The 16,415-nt window shown below is 39.4% G+C and overlaps 1 protein-coding gene and 1 long non-coding RNA gene across 2 annotated transcripts in view; one reads left to right on the top strand and one right to left on the bottom strand.

The window, feature by feature from the left end:
• LOC132155193 (uncharacterized) overlaps positions 1–16,415 on the bottom strand; it is a 530,067-nt gene that overhangs the window by 324,974 nt on the left and 188,678 nt on the right. The gene's annotated exons all lie outside the window — the stretch shown is intronic.
• The window catches only part of pls1 (plastin 1 (I isoform)), a 28,442-nt gene that overhangs the window by 9,761 nt on the left and 2,266 nt on the right, over positions 1–16,415 (top strand). Inside the window, exons 6-11 of the mRNA XM_059564036.1 lie at positions 171–303; positions 428–509; positions 2,532–2,697; positions 2,869–3,011; positions 5,172–5,267; positions 14,535–14,727. Coding sequence (XP_059420019.1) covers positions 171–303; positions 428–509; positions 2,532–2,697; positions 2,869–3,011; positions 5,172–5,267; positions 14,535–14,727 — 813 coding nt within the window. The remainder of the gene's footprint in view (positions 1–170; positions 304–427; positions 510–2,531; positions 2,698–2,868; positions 3,012–5,171; positions 5,268–14,534; positions 14,728–16,415) is intronic.

Raw genomic sequence — 16,415 nt, forward strand, 5'->3', positions numbered from 1 at the left:
ACTGGATAAAATGAAGTCCAGCTCTACATATTTTCTTACTGAATATAATGTTTCACTTGGAAATACACAAAAATAGCATTTGGGCAATTCCTGTTGTAGTTGAGCACAAATTCAGAAGAGTCAAACCATATCTGAACCTTTTGAAATGTGATTTTTGAAACCATTCTCAGATGAAGAAAAAGTGGCCTTTGTGAACTGGATCAATAAGGCCTTGGCAAATGATCCGGACTGCAAGCATCTGATCCCAATGGACCCGGAGACTGACAGTTTATTCAAATCTGTGAAAGATGGAATATTGCTGTGGTAATATAAGATTAACTGCGTAATGTTTGTTATGCTGTTAAATACGCAGCTGTATTAATTATTCATCACAGTTACTTCTGAATAAGAGTTCATATTTAACAACCTCTTGGTCATGTTTTTACAGCAAAATGATCAACCTCTCGCAGCCAGACACCATTGATGAGCGGGTCATCAACACAAAGAAATGCACTCCATTTACAATGACTGTAAGTGCTCTCACTTTTGAAACTTCACTTAAAGGGTGAATCTCACACACACATCTTCCCATGCATGTTTTATGGGGACATTCCATCGATGTAATAGTTTTTATAATGTACAAACCTTTATCCCTTTAACCTAACCCTGTCCTTAAACCTACCCCTCACGCAAAGTTTTGATTAGATGAAAAAAAAATATATATATATATGTTTTTATAAAAACATATTTTACCCCCAAAATTAAAAAAGGAAATATAAATATATATAAAACAAAATATTACACATCAAAATGTGTAAAGAACAGTTTTTTCATTAACAGGAAAAGTGCAGGAAAAGTAGTGTTTGTCACACACACAATAAAAAAAAAAAACACGCTTTCTTGCTTAAATTAAAAATATCCATATATATATATATATATATATATATATATATATATATATACACACACACACAGTGGGTACGGAGAGTATTCAGACCCCCTTAAATTTTTCACTCTTTTTTATATTGCAGCCATTTGCTAAAATCATTAAAGTTATTTTTTTTCTCTCATTAATGTACACACAGAACCCCATATTGACAGAAAAACACAATTGTTGACATTTTTGCATGTTTATTAAAAAAGAAAAACTGAAATATCACATGGTCCTAAGTATTCAGACCCTTTGCTCAGTATTTAGTAGAAGCATCCTTTTGATCTAATACAGTCATGAGACTATTTGGGAAAGATGCAACAAGTTTTTCACACCTGGATTTGGAGATCCTCTGCCATTCCTCCTTGCAGATCCTCTCCAGTTCTGTCAGTTTGGATGGTAAACGTTGGTGGACAGCCATTTTCAGGTCTCTCCAGAGATGCTCAATTGGGTTTAAGTCAGGGCTCTGGCTGGGCCATTCAAGAACAGTCACGGAGTTGTTGTGAAGCCATTCCTTCGTTATTTTAGCTGTGTGTTTAGGGTCATTGTCTTGTTGGAAGGTGAACCTTCGGCCCAGTCTGAGGTCCTGAGCACTCTGGAGAAGGTTTTCGTCCAGGATATCCCTGTACTTGGCTGCATTCATCTTTCCCTCGATCGCAACCAGTCGTCCTGTCTCTGCAGCTGAAAAACACCCCCACAGCATGATGCTTCACTGTTGGGACTGTATTGGACAGGTGATGAGCAGTGCCTCGTTTTCTCCACACATACCACTAGAATTAAGGCCAAAAAGTTCCATCTTGGTCTCATCAGACCAGAGTCCTTCAGGTGTTTTTTAGCTCCATGGGGGCTTTCATGTGTCTTGCACTGAGGAGAGGCTTCCGTCAGGCCACTCTGCCATAAAGCCTGACTGGTGGAGGGCTGCAGTGACAATATATGAGTGTCACAGCAAAGGGTCTGAATACATGTGATATTTCATTTTTTCTTTTTTATTAAATGTGCAAATATGTCAACAATTCTGTGTTTTTCTGTCAATATGCGGTGCTGTGTGTAACATTAATGAGAGAAAAAAAAATGATAAAGAGTGAAAAATGTAAGGGGGTCTGAATACTTTCCGTACCCACTGTATAACATGTTCTTGATATATGATGTTCTTGGCAGGTTTTGTGAGATCCACCCTAATGCATTTTATATATGTTTGTTATCTTTAAGACCCTTTCACAATGAAAATGACAGGTAAATAGATAATGCTAACTACACATAGCATCCACATCATCACATGATAATGTTCTGTTTATTATAAGTGTGCACTGCCATTTTGTAATCTGTCACTTTAAAAACTTGAGCTTTTTAAAGTCAAGTGAATACTGATTGGCTGTCAGTGTTTTCATTGTTTATCGGCTGGGAAAAAAAAAAAAGTTATTCCAACAATATTGTTTGTCTGTTTCATTAATGTTACAACTGTGGTAATCACATCACTATTTTTACATAATTAGAATGATTATTAAAACTTTATTGGTATAGTTATTGTCCTTGGTGTGAACGGACCTAAAAAATCTTTCTAAAAAAAGATGTGTGGATTAGATTTATTTTGACAAATAGTTCTATCTATTGTTTTATACAGGAGAATTTGGTGTTGGCTCTTAACTCTGCGTCGGCTATTGGCTGCACGGTTGTCAACATCGATGCTCAGGACATGAAAGCAGGAACCCCTCACCTCGTGCTTGGCCTCCTTTGGCAAATCATAAAAATTGGTCTCTTCGCTGACATTGAGATCTCTCGAAACGAAGGTCATTACTTTGCTGTAATAGCCAGAATTCGTTTTTGTATAATCATGGAGCTGTCCAATAGGGTTCTGATTGCTGCCATAAATAAATAAAAGCATGCATGTGCATGAGTGACTGATTTATGCCTCTCAAGAGATTTCACTAACACATGTCTGTGTATTTATGCCTGTGTAGCTCTAATTGCTTTGCTGGATGAGTCAGAGGAGCTGGACCACCTGATGTCAATGTCCCCCGAGGACCTTTTGCTGCGATGGGTCAACTATCACCTCAAAGCTGCTGGCTGGCAACAGATCAGAAACTTCACTGATGATATTAAGGTAGTTATCACAGAAGTCATCATTATCAGTTGTTAATGAAAATTTAATTCATTCCATTAGAACTAGGTTTTGGGCTGAAGTTTACTACACACACACACATACACACACACACATTTATTTTATATTTATTAAAAAATAAATGAATAAATTAGTGCTGTCAATCGATTAAAAAAAGTAACTAATTAGTCACATATTTTTCTGAAATTAATCATGATTAATTCCAAAACAAAATTAAAGTTTTAAATATACTTTTATATTGCATAAATCTTCAAATTAAATATAGAAACAACATAAAGACGGTATAGTTTTAATATTTGTCTAATGACATTTTTTTTAGGACTGAAAAAAAAAGTGAAAGTGACGTGACATACAGCCAAGTATGGTGACCCATACTCAGAATTCGTGCTCTGCATTTAACCCATCCAAAGTGCACACACACAGAGCAGTGAACACACACACACACTGTGAACACACAACCGGAGCAGTGGGCAGCCATTTATGCTGCAGCGCCCGGGGAGCAGTTGGGGGTTCGATGCCTTGCTCAAGGGCACCTAAGTTGTGTAATTGACGGCCTGAGACTTGAACCCACAACCCTAGGGTTAGGAGTCATACTCTCTACCCACTAGGCCTCTCTGACTGAAGGCAAGTATCACTGATCCAGATACAACTGATGTGCCTAGGAAATAGTTCCCCCCCTGATATTTAATGATTGACTATAGCCACTCAACATTACAGTATAATTGCTATATAAAAGCTATCAATTTTAAAACTTATTAGACTTTTAAAAAATAACTTCTAATTTAAGTGAACTTTAAACAATATTCACAAACCCATAATAATAATAATAATAATGATAATACCTTGTGAAAATTAAATATACAGAAACTGATAAAGTTATCAAATACTAAATTAAACTAAATTAAATTAAATTACTAAAGTTATTGCTATCACTTCTGAACTGAAGCTGATAACCATGACGCATATCAAACACGCATCATATTTTCTGACAACTCTTTATCTTTTCTGACCCACTTCAGCTCTTAAAGTCTCTACTAATGAGCTGATGAATTGAATTGGGTGTTAGATGACGGAAACGGTGCTAGGGTGCTCCAGTACAGGTTTGAAAACCACTGCATTTCAGATAAATGTTCTTAAGCATTCTATTGAAGCTCCCTCATCACCTGTGCCTTTTATTTTGTGTTTGTTTGACTAGTGCCTGGCACTGATGCATAGTTGGAGTGCGTGTCTGAAAAGTCTCCTGTTTGATGTGGTCGTAGAGACATTCAACATTTAAATTAATGCAATTCTTTTAAAGAAATAAAGAGACAGAAGCATCAGTTGTGACTGGGTGGCCAACCCTAGCTCCACTCTTGCATTAATTGCGTTAAATAATTTTAGCGTGTTAAACTGAAAAATTGCTTGCATTGCTTGCATTAATGCCCGATTTTGACAGCACTAATATATATATATATATATGTGTGTGTGTGTGTGTGTGTGTGTGTGTGTGTGTGTGTGTGAGAGAGAGAGAGAGTTATATCACACGAGTAGCAGTGCGTTATGGCTGTATATCAGCACGGCAATCAAAGCATGTTGATATACAGCCATATCACATGGCTACAAGTGTGATATTGCATTTATACAGGAGTTCAAAGGCACAGGTGTGTAAAAAAAGAGACAACAACAGAGTGTCTTTTAAAAGCTTCTTTTGTGCGGAACTACTTCCTTCCACCGCGGATTCAAGAGTTTGACAGTTACAGCTGAGATAAGCCTCCATTACCAATTTAAAAACCTCAGTCTAGTACTGGTAACAAAGGAACATTGAGTAGCTTCATTAATAGCGGTATTAAAATGCTCTGTATCATGTAGAGTAGAGTATTATGAGAGAGAAATGTGCATCTGATACAGCATTCATTCTACAGCAATACAAATACACAATAAAAAATGAATACACAATAAAACATGAATTTGAATGTCAGCTAAAGAAAGCAACATCTTATATATATATATATATGAGTAAATTAATCACAGGCCTAAATTTGAAACCCTGTGAACAATATAAAATCCCAGCCTTTGATTTGGTTTGACATCAGAACCTTTGAGCTGTCATTTGCATGCCAGTTAAGACTTATGTAACTGAACAGAGACTTTTTCTGCTCTCAGGACTCCAGGGCATATTTCCACCTGCTTAATCAGATCTCGCCTAAAGGAGACGGGGATGACGAGATGAGGATTGACATTGACATCTCTGGTTTCAATGTAAGTCATTCTGATTATTTGGTCAGCGACCTTTGCCTTTTTACTGAGGAAGCCAACATGCTGATTGGTTTCCTGTGTCAGCGTTTGTTCCAGCATTTAATGACATAATGTAGTGCAGCTAAGAAATAGGCTGACTTTTTGAGAACCAAAAGTCAATGGAAATATGAGAGTAAAAGACAACATAAGATTGGACATAAGTGTTGTGTTTGTTAATTGGAATTGGACAGGTTTATTTGTCCTTAGATTATAAATAGTTCTGTAAAAAAAAAAATATATATATATATATATACTATTGCACTATTACTATTTTTCAAATTCCTTGACAGCCCCAAAATACAACAACATTTTGTTTGTTTGTAATCAAATTTTGTTGCTTTGCAGCCTGAAATGAAGGTAGAAACTGTTTTTGTTTTATCCAGCTGTATTTTACGGGATACATTTTCCACCAAATGCATTGCAGTCACAGATAATAAACAAAACAAACAAATAATAAGCGTGATTTTTTTTTTAATGCAATTAAAATATATTGCACAAAATTGAAAGATGTAAGCAAAGTTCTCAGAATAGCAAACAATGGTCGTGAAATTGAAAAATAATAAGCGTTAATCAAAAATGTAACAACGCATTTTATAATACTAGCATGAATCAAAACTTTAAACACATTTAAAATCATTTTTCACAAAACTGAAATATTATCCGACTTGCACACAAAATCGTGGTTATATTTCTCTGTTTTGTTTGTTTGTTTTGTGTGTGTGTTCTCAGACATTTTATGTTCATATTTTTAGTTTTTGTATCAATAGCGGCTGGAGGAAAATGTTCTAGTTAGGACAACACGTTCAACAATTTTTGCATACATCCAAGTAAAATGAATCCCAATATAACAAAAGGTAAAATGTCAAGGCTTGAAACATTTTAAATTTCAGATTCTCACAAAACTACATTTTCTGTAAGACTTTTTCAAGATAAATCCGACCACGCGGAGATGCCAACAGACACTATACCAGTCGCCTTAACCTGACTGTACTGTATATAAATGTATCCAGAGATATTTAGTCATTCAGATTTATTAAACAGAGCAAAATTAAAAGTTAAAAAAGGCAAATAAAACATTTAGAATTTGTCGAACGAATTTCACCAGTGAACAGTTCTACAGTGTTGATGCCCATACAGTATGTATAAACACCGACCATTGAAAACTCCTATGAAAACATGCTTCTTCAGCAAGTGTCCATTAAAAAACCCCTGCCAGACATGCAACCATACTGAAATGTGCTCGTGCAAAAAGCTGTCAGAAAGCGCACATACATGATTTGTTTATTTGCACACAAATAATAATGGACTCGTGTGTCTAATAATGTACAACTATGTCAATATAATTGTCTTTACCTGAAATTGTCATCCATCAAAACTTTACTGGTAGGATACTGGTTTGCTTTATCCATGGCCATTGTTGGGGAGTAACTAGTTACATGTAACGGCGTTACGTAATTTAATTACAAAATTATTGTAACTGTAATTAGTTACAGTTACTAAGAAAAAATGAGTAATTAAATTACAGTTACTTATGAAATTTTTTACGATTACAAAGGGGATTACATTTGAATATTTACACACATCCACATACAGATTTAACTGATTTATTTCCCAAATTGCACTGACTATTCTGAGACATACCGCCCTAATAATTTCCGGGATGCGGAAATACAGTCTGGTTCGTAGAATCCAGTCATAAAAACGAAATGCCTAACGCGGACGGAATATGCCACATTTTGGATGACTAAATCAAAAGTAGGTCAGTACACTTGAATCAAAACATGACATCGACTAGTGTCTGTTAATATAAAGCCCCAAAAATGCAATATATGACTTGCACATTCTGCGTGTCTGTGGAAATCAGGTGCGGACTGGACACCGGGAGAACCGGGACAATTCCCGGTGGCCTGGCAGCCGATTTTGCCCCACTATTTAATATCATTATTGTATAATTGCCTGCCGAATGTACTAAAGCGATCATTTTCGAATCCGCCATTTGATAATTAAATCTCTAATAAGTCATGAATTGTTAGTCATGACTCGCGCGCTCTCCGCGCCTCCGCAAAACGGTAATCAATGCGAGAGAGAGAGAGAGAGAGAGAGAGAGAGAGAGAGAGAGAGAGAGAGAGAGAGAGAGAGAGAGAGAGAGAGAGAGAGAGAGAGAGAGTGAATTGCTGGAGCAGAGAAGCAGAACTACTGTTCAGGGTTTCAGGTCAGTTTCATCTGTAAAGATGCTTTTTTGTCTTTGTTTTTTAATTTATTTAATCAAGCAGCAGCACGTTGCTCATCAGTCATCACTCAAAATACTATATAAAGGACATCATTATTATCTGTTGTAATGTTACAGTAGTAATTTAGCTGAAAAGAAATCTGATTTTTTTTATAGGTTTAGGGGGAGCTACGACAGTCAACAACACAACCCTTACGAAAATTAACATTTTAATATTTAACTATAAACCCAGGGAAAATGGTTACTATTGGTTAACTGTGGTAACCAAAAATGTAAAATTATTTTACAAATGTATTTATTTAAAAATAAATACAAATCCATTTGCAAAAAAAAACAAGGTTATTTTACTTTTATATAGGCTAATAAGAGCATGGTAAATTTTTGTAAGGGAAAAACATGACTCGTGTACAGTATTAGGATTTTTCTATAAACATTGTAGTATTGTAGAGTATTGTATTGTAAAGTATAGTTTTGTTTTGTTCAATCTTGAGTATTAAAGTCATGAGAGAGATGCATAACAGGGCAAAATAAAGAGACTGAAGAGAAAAATGGAAGTGAAGGTGCAGTTCAGGAGAGAACTTTTAATTATTTTGCATGTCCCCAAATTAAAGATTTAAACCTTTTTTATGTCAGGTCCATACAAAAAATAGTTTTGTCCATGAATTTGTTTGTATGAGTTTGAATTTTCCAGTCTGAATTTTTTTCCCAGTCCGCCCCTCCTGTAAATTAATGGCAAAGACATGGTTTCATTTTCTACACATAGGCCTACTGAAGCTTGCAGTGTTTTCAACCCCTGCTGCCTCAATATAGGAGTACACGAACACATAAACATCATTTCTAGAACTGCTCTGTCACTTCATGTGCATTTTACTTATTTTGAGAAAACTATCATCATATACAGAGACAGCAGTTTAAAAAAAACACCAATGTTTCAGGAGTTTATTACACAGAATACGTCACATGCTTATTAGATATCTGTATTTAAGTTGATGTATATGCTTTTATTTATTATTCTTTAATTTTCACAAATTTAGAAAGTAATCAAAAGTACTCAAAAGTAATTAGTTACATTACTTTAATAAAGTAATTAAAAAAGTTACACTACTATTACATTTTAAACAGGGTAACTTGTAATCTGTAACCTATTACATTTCCAAAGTAACCTTCCCGACACTGTCCATGGCAAATGTGCCACACAAGCCCTGAAAAGTGAAGCCAAAATGTTTTGATCGCCACCAGGTGGCTGAACCCAGTATAGGTCATAAACCCCACCCTCACCATGTAATCTAATGGAATGTGAGACAATTGCTTTGTCCAAATACCTGCACTTGCAGTCTTTGCACTTGACCACTTGACTTATATGGCGATTTGCTGTATTCGGTCCAAGTGTTTAAGTGAGCACGAAGACCACAAGTGTGTATAGAATTTTCCATTATATGATGGGACAAAATTATAGTGTTGTACAAATGCAAGAGTTTACAGAGCTTTATTTTTGCATTTCAAAATCAACTTCTAAATGTCTGTTCAGTAATCCCCATAACAGATGACACAATTAAATTTTGTGGTGCTTCTAATTAAGTAATCAAAAAAATAATAATAATACAGCTGCAAATGTTGTGCAAAGTAAATATCACCACTACCCATTTGCACCAATAAAACATGAAACTCTTTGTTTACTACCAAATTATATATAATATCTAATTATCATTACTATTTAACATACATTGGAAAGGTTTCCGTGACCTCTCGAGAGATCTCATTAAAAAGTCTCACGATTTATTTTCCGAACATGATGCATGATGGGATACACTAAGCCTTGATACTGTACCACTATGGAATGGTATTGGAGATAGTGTGGATTTAGTGTGTGTTAAGGGCACTGCGCTTTGGCGTTTCCTGTCGCGAGCACACTCTCTTAAGTGGCCAAGACTGCAAATATGGACAAGGCAAATCCAAATAATTAAATGACCCTTCAATTTTTTTTTTTCACGTTTTTTTGTCATTTTATGCAGTTTTTATCACACTGATGTAAGTTCAAGTGTTCATTTAAATAAGTTAATTAGTTATGTGACGCTTTAAAAATGGGAGTGTGATGTCATTTATTGACAGCTGAGATTGAGGGATTTGCGTTTGTGTTTGCGATCAACTCTGCTGGAGTGTTAGTGGGACCTATAGGCAGGAGGTGGCTCTTCTTCACTCACTACTGGGCAGACTCAGGTTCCATGTTCAATACTGCGCAGACTTCGGTCCTGAATCAGCACAATATGTCAGTGCCCACTGGCAGCTGGCAGCTTCACTTTTCTTCACAGGAAGAGAGGGAAGGTGTGTGGTCCATCTTTTTTTTTATGGTCTGTGGGCCATTCAGACTAGTCCTGACTTCAGCTTAAAGATAATTAATAGCGGTGTGTTTGGTCCCACCATTTGTTGCACAAGTTAAGTTTAGGTATGATGATGAAAGCACGTTAGGGCTAGCCCTCCTGTAACTCATAGAGATTGCATTGCTGTGCCTGCAGTGAGAAGAAGAAGAAAACAATCTTTGTATGGAAGTCTATAAGAACACTCTGGGCAATTCTTGGCCAGAGTGAAATCGCCCAAAAAGGGGCAGTACTCCACAGAATGTGACATGACGCTGATTGGACTATATATCCAGAGGCAGAACAAACAGTCTAGACCCTGTCCCAAATGGCACACTTCATGTGAATTTGCGGTCTTGCAGACTTACAATGTTCGCCATGTGCATGAATCCATTAAGGCTAATTTATACTTGTACGTTGAAACTATGCCTTAGCTATATCGCAGGTTGTGAGTAGCCTATGGCGCAGCCTGGCATTAACCTCTCCAGAAATGTAAAAACGCATCAATTCTATGCAGACCACAAATGCTGTGATTGGTTTGCTACAACCCCTCCCTTTCTGGTCAAAAAAGAAGAAACTGCGATAGCGCCGCAGATTTCCTCATATGCATATCCGCTTGCGACATAACATGGTGAAAGCAAAGATGGACCAAGTTGAGGAGCGACTGGCCAAGGAAGTCCAAAAATATGTCCATCTGTGTCTATATGTCCATACACCATCAGCTTGTCTATGGACATTGCATACTAGCAGTCTGCATGTGTCTCCATTTTTCATTTTAGCTTTCAGAAGGGTTCTCGCGAGCGCCCCCCTTTGGAGCTGCTATGCACCTTTGATGTGCACTTCCTTGATGTGCACTTTGCACATTGAGACGATTTCCACGGTAGACTTCTATCTGACAGTCAAAGCGGCATTACAACAAAAAAGTACAGACTCATAGGAAGACCACAAGGGTTTACGGTGCGATTTGGGACAGAGCCATAGAACTTAGACAGCTAGTGTAACACTGTGGGTGAATGTGAACAATTCCTCCCTTTCACACTTTGAAAATAATAATAAAATAATAATAATCATATTAAAAACTAAAACTGAAAACATTTATACTGTATGGAAAGCTATTACAAGGATATAAACTCAGATGTAAACACTGTCTATTTTTGAGGCCAAAGAAAGTTACTCAGAATAGTGATTGTGGGCGTAAAGTGTAGTGTTTGTAACATTACACACACTTATTGCCATATTATTGTTTATGTCACGCTGCCTGATCTTTGTTTCCCTGGGTGTCCACTAGTGGGCTCACTTCCCCTTAGGCACCTCACCGTAGGCACTACAATTCCCACTAGCCTTGTCCCTTCATCACAGTAATTGCACTCCTGTTAATTGCACCAGGTGCCTTCATTTAATAGTCATTAGCCTCCCTATATTTACCAGTCTTTTCCTGTTGTCTGTATGGAGTCCTTGCCTTACGTGTCTTTACATTTCCTGCCATACCCAGTCTTCTCGTCTCCCGAGTTCCTCGCCTTCCGAGTTCCTGTTCCCTTCCTTCCTTTCTGGTTTTTACCTCAGCTTGTTTGGATTACGTTTTGGATTACCCTAATAAACATACCTGCTCTTGGATCTCTCTCTCCCTGTGTTTTACTGGGTCACGAACGTAACAGAAGGACTCCATCACCCCTAAGATCCAGCTATATGTTTTTTGATGTTTCCTCCCCAGCCATCCCACGAAATACGACCAGGCGGGTTCCCTCAAAACCATTCCTTTTATCCCGCCTGGTTGTATTTCGTGGGACCAGGGGAGGGCGCAGAGGAGTTAGTGGTCGAGAGGAGGTCCGGCATCGCTCTCCACCATGGCCCCCCTTCGACCCTGGGCTCATGTGGGATGGATCGGAGCCGCCGCCTCACCATGGCGGACGGAGAGGGGAGAGGAAGCGTACGTCTGCCGAGCCAGTGCCACTGCACAAGATGGCCACCAGCCCAGCGCCGCTGCACAAGATGGCCACCAATCCAGCGCCACTGCACAAGATGGAAGCCAGCCCAGCACCACAGCACAAGGTGGTCACCAGCCCAGCGCCACGATGCAAGATGGCCGCCAGCCCAGCGTCACGACGCAAGATGGCCGCCAGCCCAGCGCCACAGCACAGTGGCCGCTAGCCCAGCGCCACTGCCCAGGATGGCCGCTGGCCTAGAGTTATGGCACAAGATGGCTGCTTGTCCAGCGCCTCTGCACAGAATGACAGCCACAGTTGACCCTTCAGAGTCGAGTCAGGTTCCCGTTGACCCTTCAGTGTCGAGTCAGGTTCCCGTTGACCCCCCAGTGTTGAGTCAGGTTCCCGTTGACCCTGCAGTGTCGAGTCAGGTTCCCGTTGACCTTCCTGAGTCGAGTCAGGTGCTCGTGGACCCTCCAGAGTCGAGTCCGGTGCTCATGGACCCTCCAGAGTTGAGTCAGGTGCTCGTGGACCCTCCAGAGTCGAGTCAGGTTCCTGTTGACCCTCCAGAGACGAGTCAGGTTCCCGTTGACCATCCAGAGTCGAGTCTGGTTCCCGTTGAACCCTCCAGAGTCGAGTCAGGTTCCCGTTGACCCTCCAGAGTCGAGTCAGGTGCTCATGGACCCTCCAGAGTCAAGTCAGGTGCTCGTGGACCCTCCAGAGTCAAGTCAGGTGCTCAGTGACCTTTCAGAGTCAGGGCTAGTCACCGTTGACCTTCCAGAGTCAGGGCTAGTCACCGTTGACCTTCCAGAGTCAGGGCTAGTCACCGTTGACCCTCCAGAGTCAGGACTAGTCACCGTTGACCTTCCAGAGTCAGGGCTAGTCACTGTTGACACTCCGGAGTCAGGCCAAGTCACCGGTGAAATTCATGGACAAAGGCAAGTCAACAATGATCTTCATGTGCAAAGTCCAGTCACCAGTACACTTCATGAACAAAGTCAAGTCACCATTGATCTTCATGGGCAAGGTCAAGTCACCGACTATCTTCATGGGCAGAGGCATGTCACCATTGATCTTCATGAACAAATGCAAGTCACCAATGATCTTCATGAACAAGGGCAAGTCACCATTGATCTTCATGAACAAATGCAAGTCACCAATGATCTTAATGAGCAGAGTCTGGCCACCAATGATCTTCATGAGCAGAGTCAAGTCACCATTGATCTTCTGGAATCCAGTCTAAACACCATGGGATTACCAGTGTCTCTCCACGTCTTTGTGGAACTACCAGAGCCTCCCCACGTCTCTGCTGAACTACCAGAGCCTCTCCACGTCTCTGCTGAACTACTAGAGCCTCTCCTCGTCTCGGCTGAACTACCAGAGTCTCTCCTCGCCTCTGCGGAACTTCCAGAGCCTCGTCACGTCTCAGCCGAACTCTCTGAGCGCTCTCTGAGGATCCTGTCGTGGCCACGGAGGCTACCCTTAACTTGTTCATGTTCTCTGTTTCAGACTTGCCTAACCAGACTTGCTCTCCTGTTAATTTGATCCCACTGTGGTAGTCGTCTGCGCCGCCCTGGTGGCTTCGGTCTCGACCGCACGGATGTGGTGGTCTTCTGCACCGCCCTGGTGGGCATCTGTCTCGACCACACGGATGTGGTGGTCTTCTGCGCCGCCCTGGTGGACCTCTGTCCCGACCACACGGATGTGGTGGTCTTCTGCTCCGCCCTGGTGGGCTTCACGTTATGTCCTTCCTGGACTTGTGTTTATGTTTGTAGTTGTTTTGTTTTCGATTTTTTTGTCTCTGTTTTCCCATTTTACCTGTCCCTCCGTCCCTCCCACTGATCCTCCGCCGCTCCACCTCCCTCCTGGTTTCCTTGTCTTAGTCTTTCTCTCTGTTTCCCTCTAAGGACCTGGCCCTCCGTCCCTCCCCCTGATCCTCCACCGGTCCACCTCCCTCCTGGGCTCCTTGTTTTTGTGTTTGCACTTCTTGTCTATGTTTCCCCATTTTACCTGGTCCTCTTGTCTCTGTTCCCCATTTTTCCTGGCCCTCCATCCCTCCCCCTGGTCCTCCGCCGCTCCACCTCCCTCCTGGTCTATTTGTGTCTTTGGTTTCTACTTGGGTTCGGGTGGAGCATCTGGTAGCTGCTCCGTAGAGGAGGGGGTAATGTCACGCTGCCTGATCTTTGTTTCCCTGGGTGTCCACTAGTGGGCTCACTTCCCCTTAGGCACCTCACCAAAGGCACTAAAATTCCCACTAGCCTTGTCCCTTCATCACAGTAATTGCACTCCTGTTAATTGCACTAGGTGCCTTCATTTAATAGTCATTAGCCTCCCTATATTTACCAGTCTTTTCCTGTTGTCTGTATGGAGTCCTTGCCTTACGTGTCTTTACGTTTCCTGCCATACCCAGTCTTCTCGTCTCCTGAGTTCCTCGCTTTCCGAGTTCCTGTTCCCTTCCTGTCCCTTCCGTGTTTGTTTATTTGGTTTATTTCAGTTTTTTACCTCAGCTTGTTTGGATTACGTTTTGGATTACCCTAATAAACATACCTGCTCTTGGATCTCTCTCTCCCTGTGTTTTACTGGGTCACGAACGTAACAGTTCAACAGATCAGCCATTATTCACATTGTGCCAGCTGTCTTCTAGATAACTACTTGCTTTAGAGCTGTGCTTGAGAACTTTCGGATATAGATGTAGTTATTTGGGTTTAATAACTGTCTGTTTTAGGAGCGTGATGATGAAAAGCGGGCAGAGCTGATGCTGAGACAGGCAGATCGTCTGGATTGCAGACAGTTTGTCACTCCCAGTGATGTGGTGGCTGGAAACCAGAAGCTCAACATTGCCTTTGTAGCCAATCTTTTCAACATGTACCCAGCCTTGAACAGACCCGCCAGAAATGGCATTGATTATGCAATTGAGGGTGAGTTGCATTCTTTTTACATGTGAATGTGCCTAACGTCTGCTGCAAGAAAAGGTGTTCTGTATGCAATCTGGGTCTCTTTAGCGTTTCAGAGAGCTTGTTGACTGCCTGTGATGAATGATGCTGCATTATCTTTGCTGTACATCTGAGCTCACATCCTGTCCGAATTACCAAACAGACATTTCCCATGATCAAAACAAGAAACATGCTCAAACGACTGCATCCATGAAAGTATTCATAATACAGTACATTCTTAATGACTTACTCGCAACCTTTGTTTAAAAAGAAGTCCATCTTTATTCAGAAATTTCTCCACCTATATTGGATGTATTATCTTCATCACCAACATATTATCTGAAGCAAAGGTTTTATTATGTATTATTATTATTATTTATTGTTTTACATATTATATATATATGTCCCAGGAAACAACCCATTTCATTATATGTAAAACAATAAATAATAATAATACATAATAAAACCTTTATATATGTTGGTCATCTGTGTGTAGATAATAATAGTAATAATAATAATTATTATTATTGTTATCAGGCTTTGTGTTAGAAATGTGAAATCTGTGTGTAGGAAATAATAATAGTAGTTATTATTATTATTATTATATTATGATTATTTCTAACATAAAGCTTGATGTTAATAATACAAATAATAATAGTTAGTGAAGTTGAAGTAGTCAAAGAAGTTGACTAAGACAAAGTTGAAGAAGAAGATGTGAAAAAAGAGAACTTCAGTTGTATTTGTAGTTGTAGTTCCTTTCTACTACCCAAGTTTAACTACTAGGAAACAACATTAAAAATGTAAACATAAAAAAGTAACTTAAAGTAAAGCAATAAGTAAGGTGGCATAATATTCCATTAGGTTTTTTTTTTTTTTTTTTTTTTTTTTAGTGAGCAATAGGGGGCGTCCTGCGGCTGTTCTGCATTTATGTGCCTTAGTTAGAGGGTTACATGTGACATCAGTAATTGTGGGTGATTGGGTTCATTTCACCCTCAGTTTATCTTTCTTCTGTCCTCTTGATCTCATTGTTCCTTTTCCTTCTCCATTCTGCGTCCAGTAGCTTGTCATCAAGCCTACAGAGAAGCAGATTAGCCAGAACCCACTTAACTGCTTTTTTTCTTCCATTTACATTGCAAGAGGATATAGACGATTATTTTACCATCCTGCCCTTGGCTCCATTCATAACAATAGTAATTCAGTCCTCAGCCTGGTTTTATTGCTAATCATGACAAAGGTCTTTTGTACAAACTAAGAGAATGTTTACCTCAGAATTATGCAACAGACTATCATAATGTAAACATTCTGAACCACTTTTATCATTCATATTTAAAGAGCTTTATTAAAAACTTATTTATCAGGAGCATATCATGGAAAACAGGATTTCCGCTCTAACTTTTTTTAGATTTTGCTTTCTTTCTAGTTCACTTAATTTATGAAAACAACTGCAGAAGAAGACATTGTTATGGTTACGAAACTACAATCATTAACATATGACCCCTCACAATATATTAATACCAATCATTCAGCCTATGTAAAGAAATCAAAAAGGTACAGCAGAAAATTAGCCAGTTTAACTAAATATGAGGATGAAGAGTTTGAACTTATAATGTGAGGTCAGTATGGACTTCCAATTAAAATAGTATTTTAATCGAAATTGTTTAATAATCCTCAAA

Source organism: Carassius carassius, chromosome 12 (genome assembly GCF_963082965.1).
Source record: "Carassius carassius chromosome 12, fCarCar2.1, whole genome shotgun sequence".
NCBI classification, from domain to species: Eukaryota; Metazoa; Chordata; class Actinopteri; order Cypriniformes; family Cyprinidae; genus Carassius; species Carassius carassius.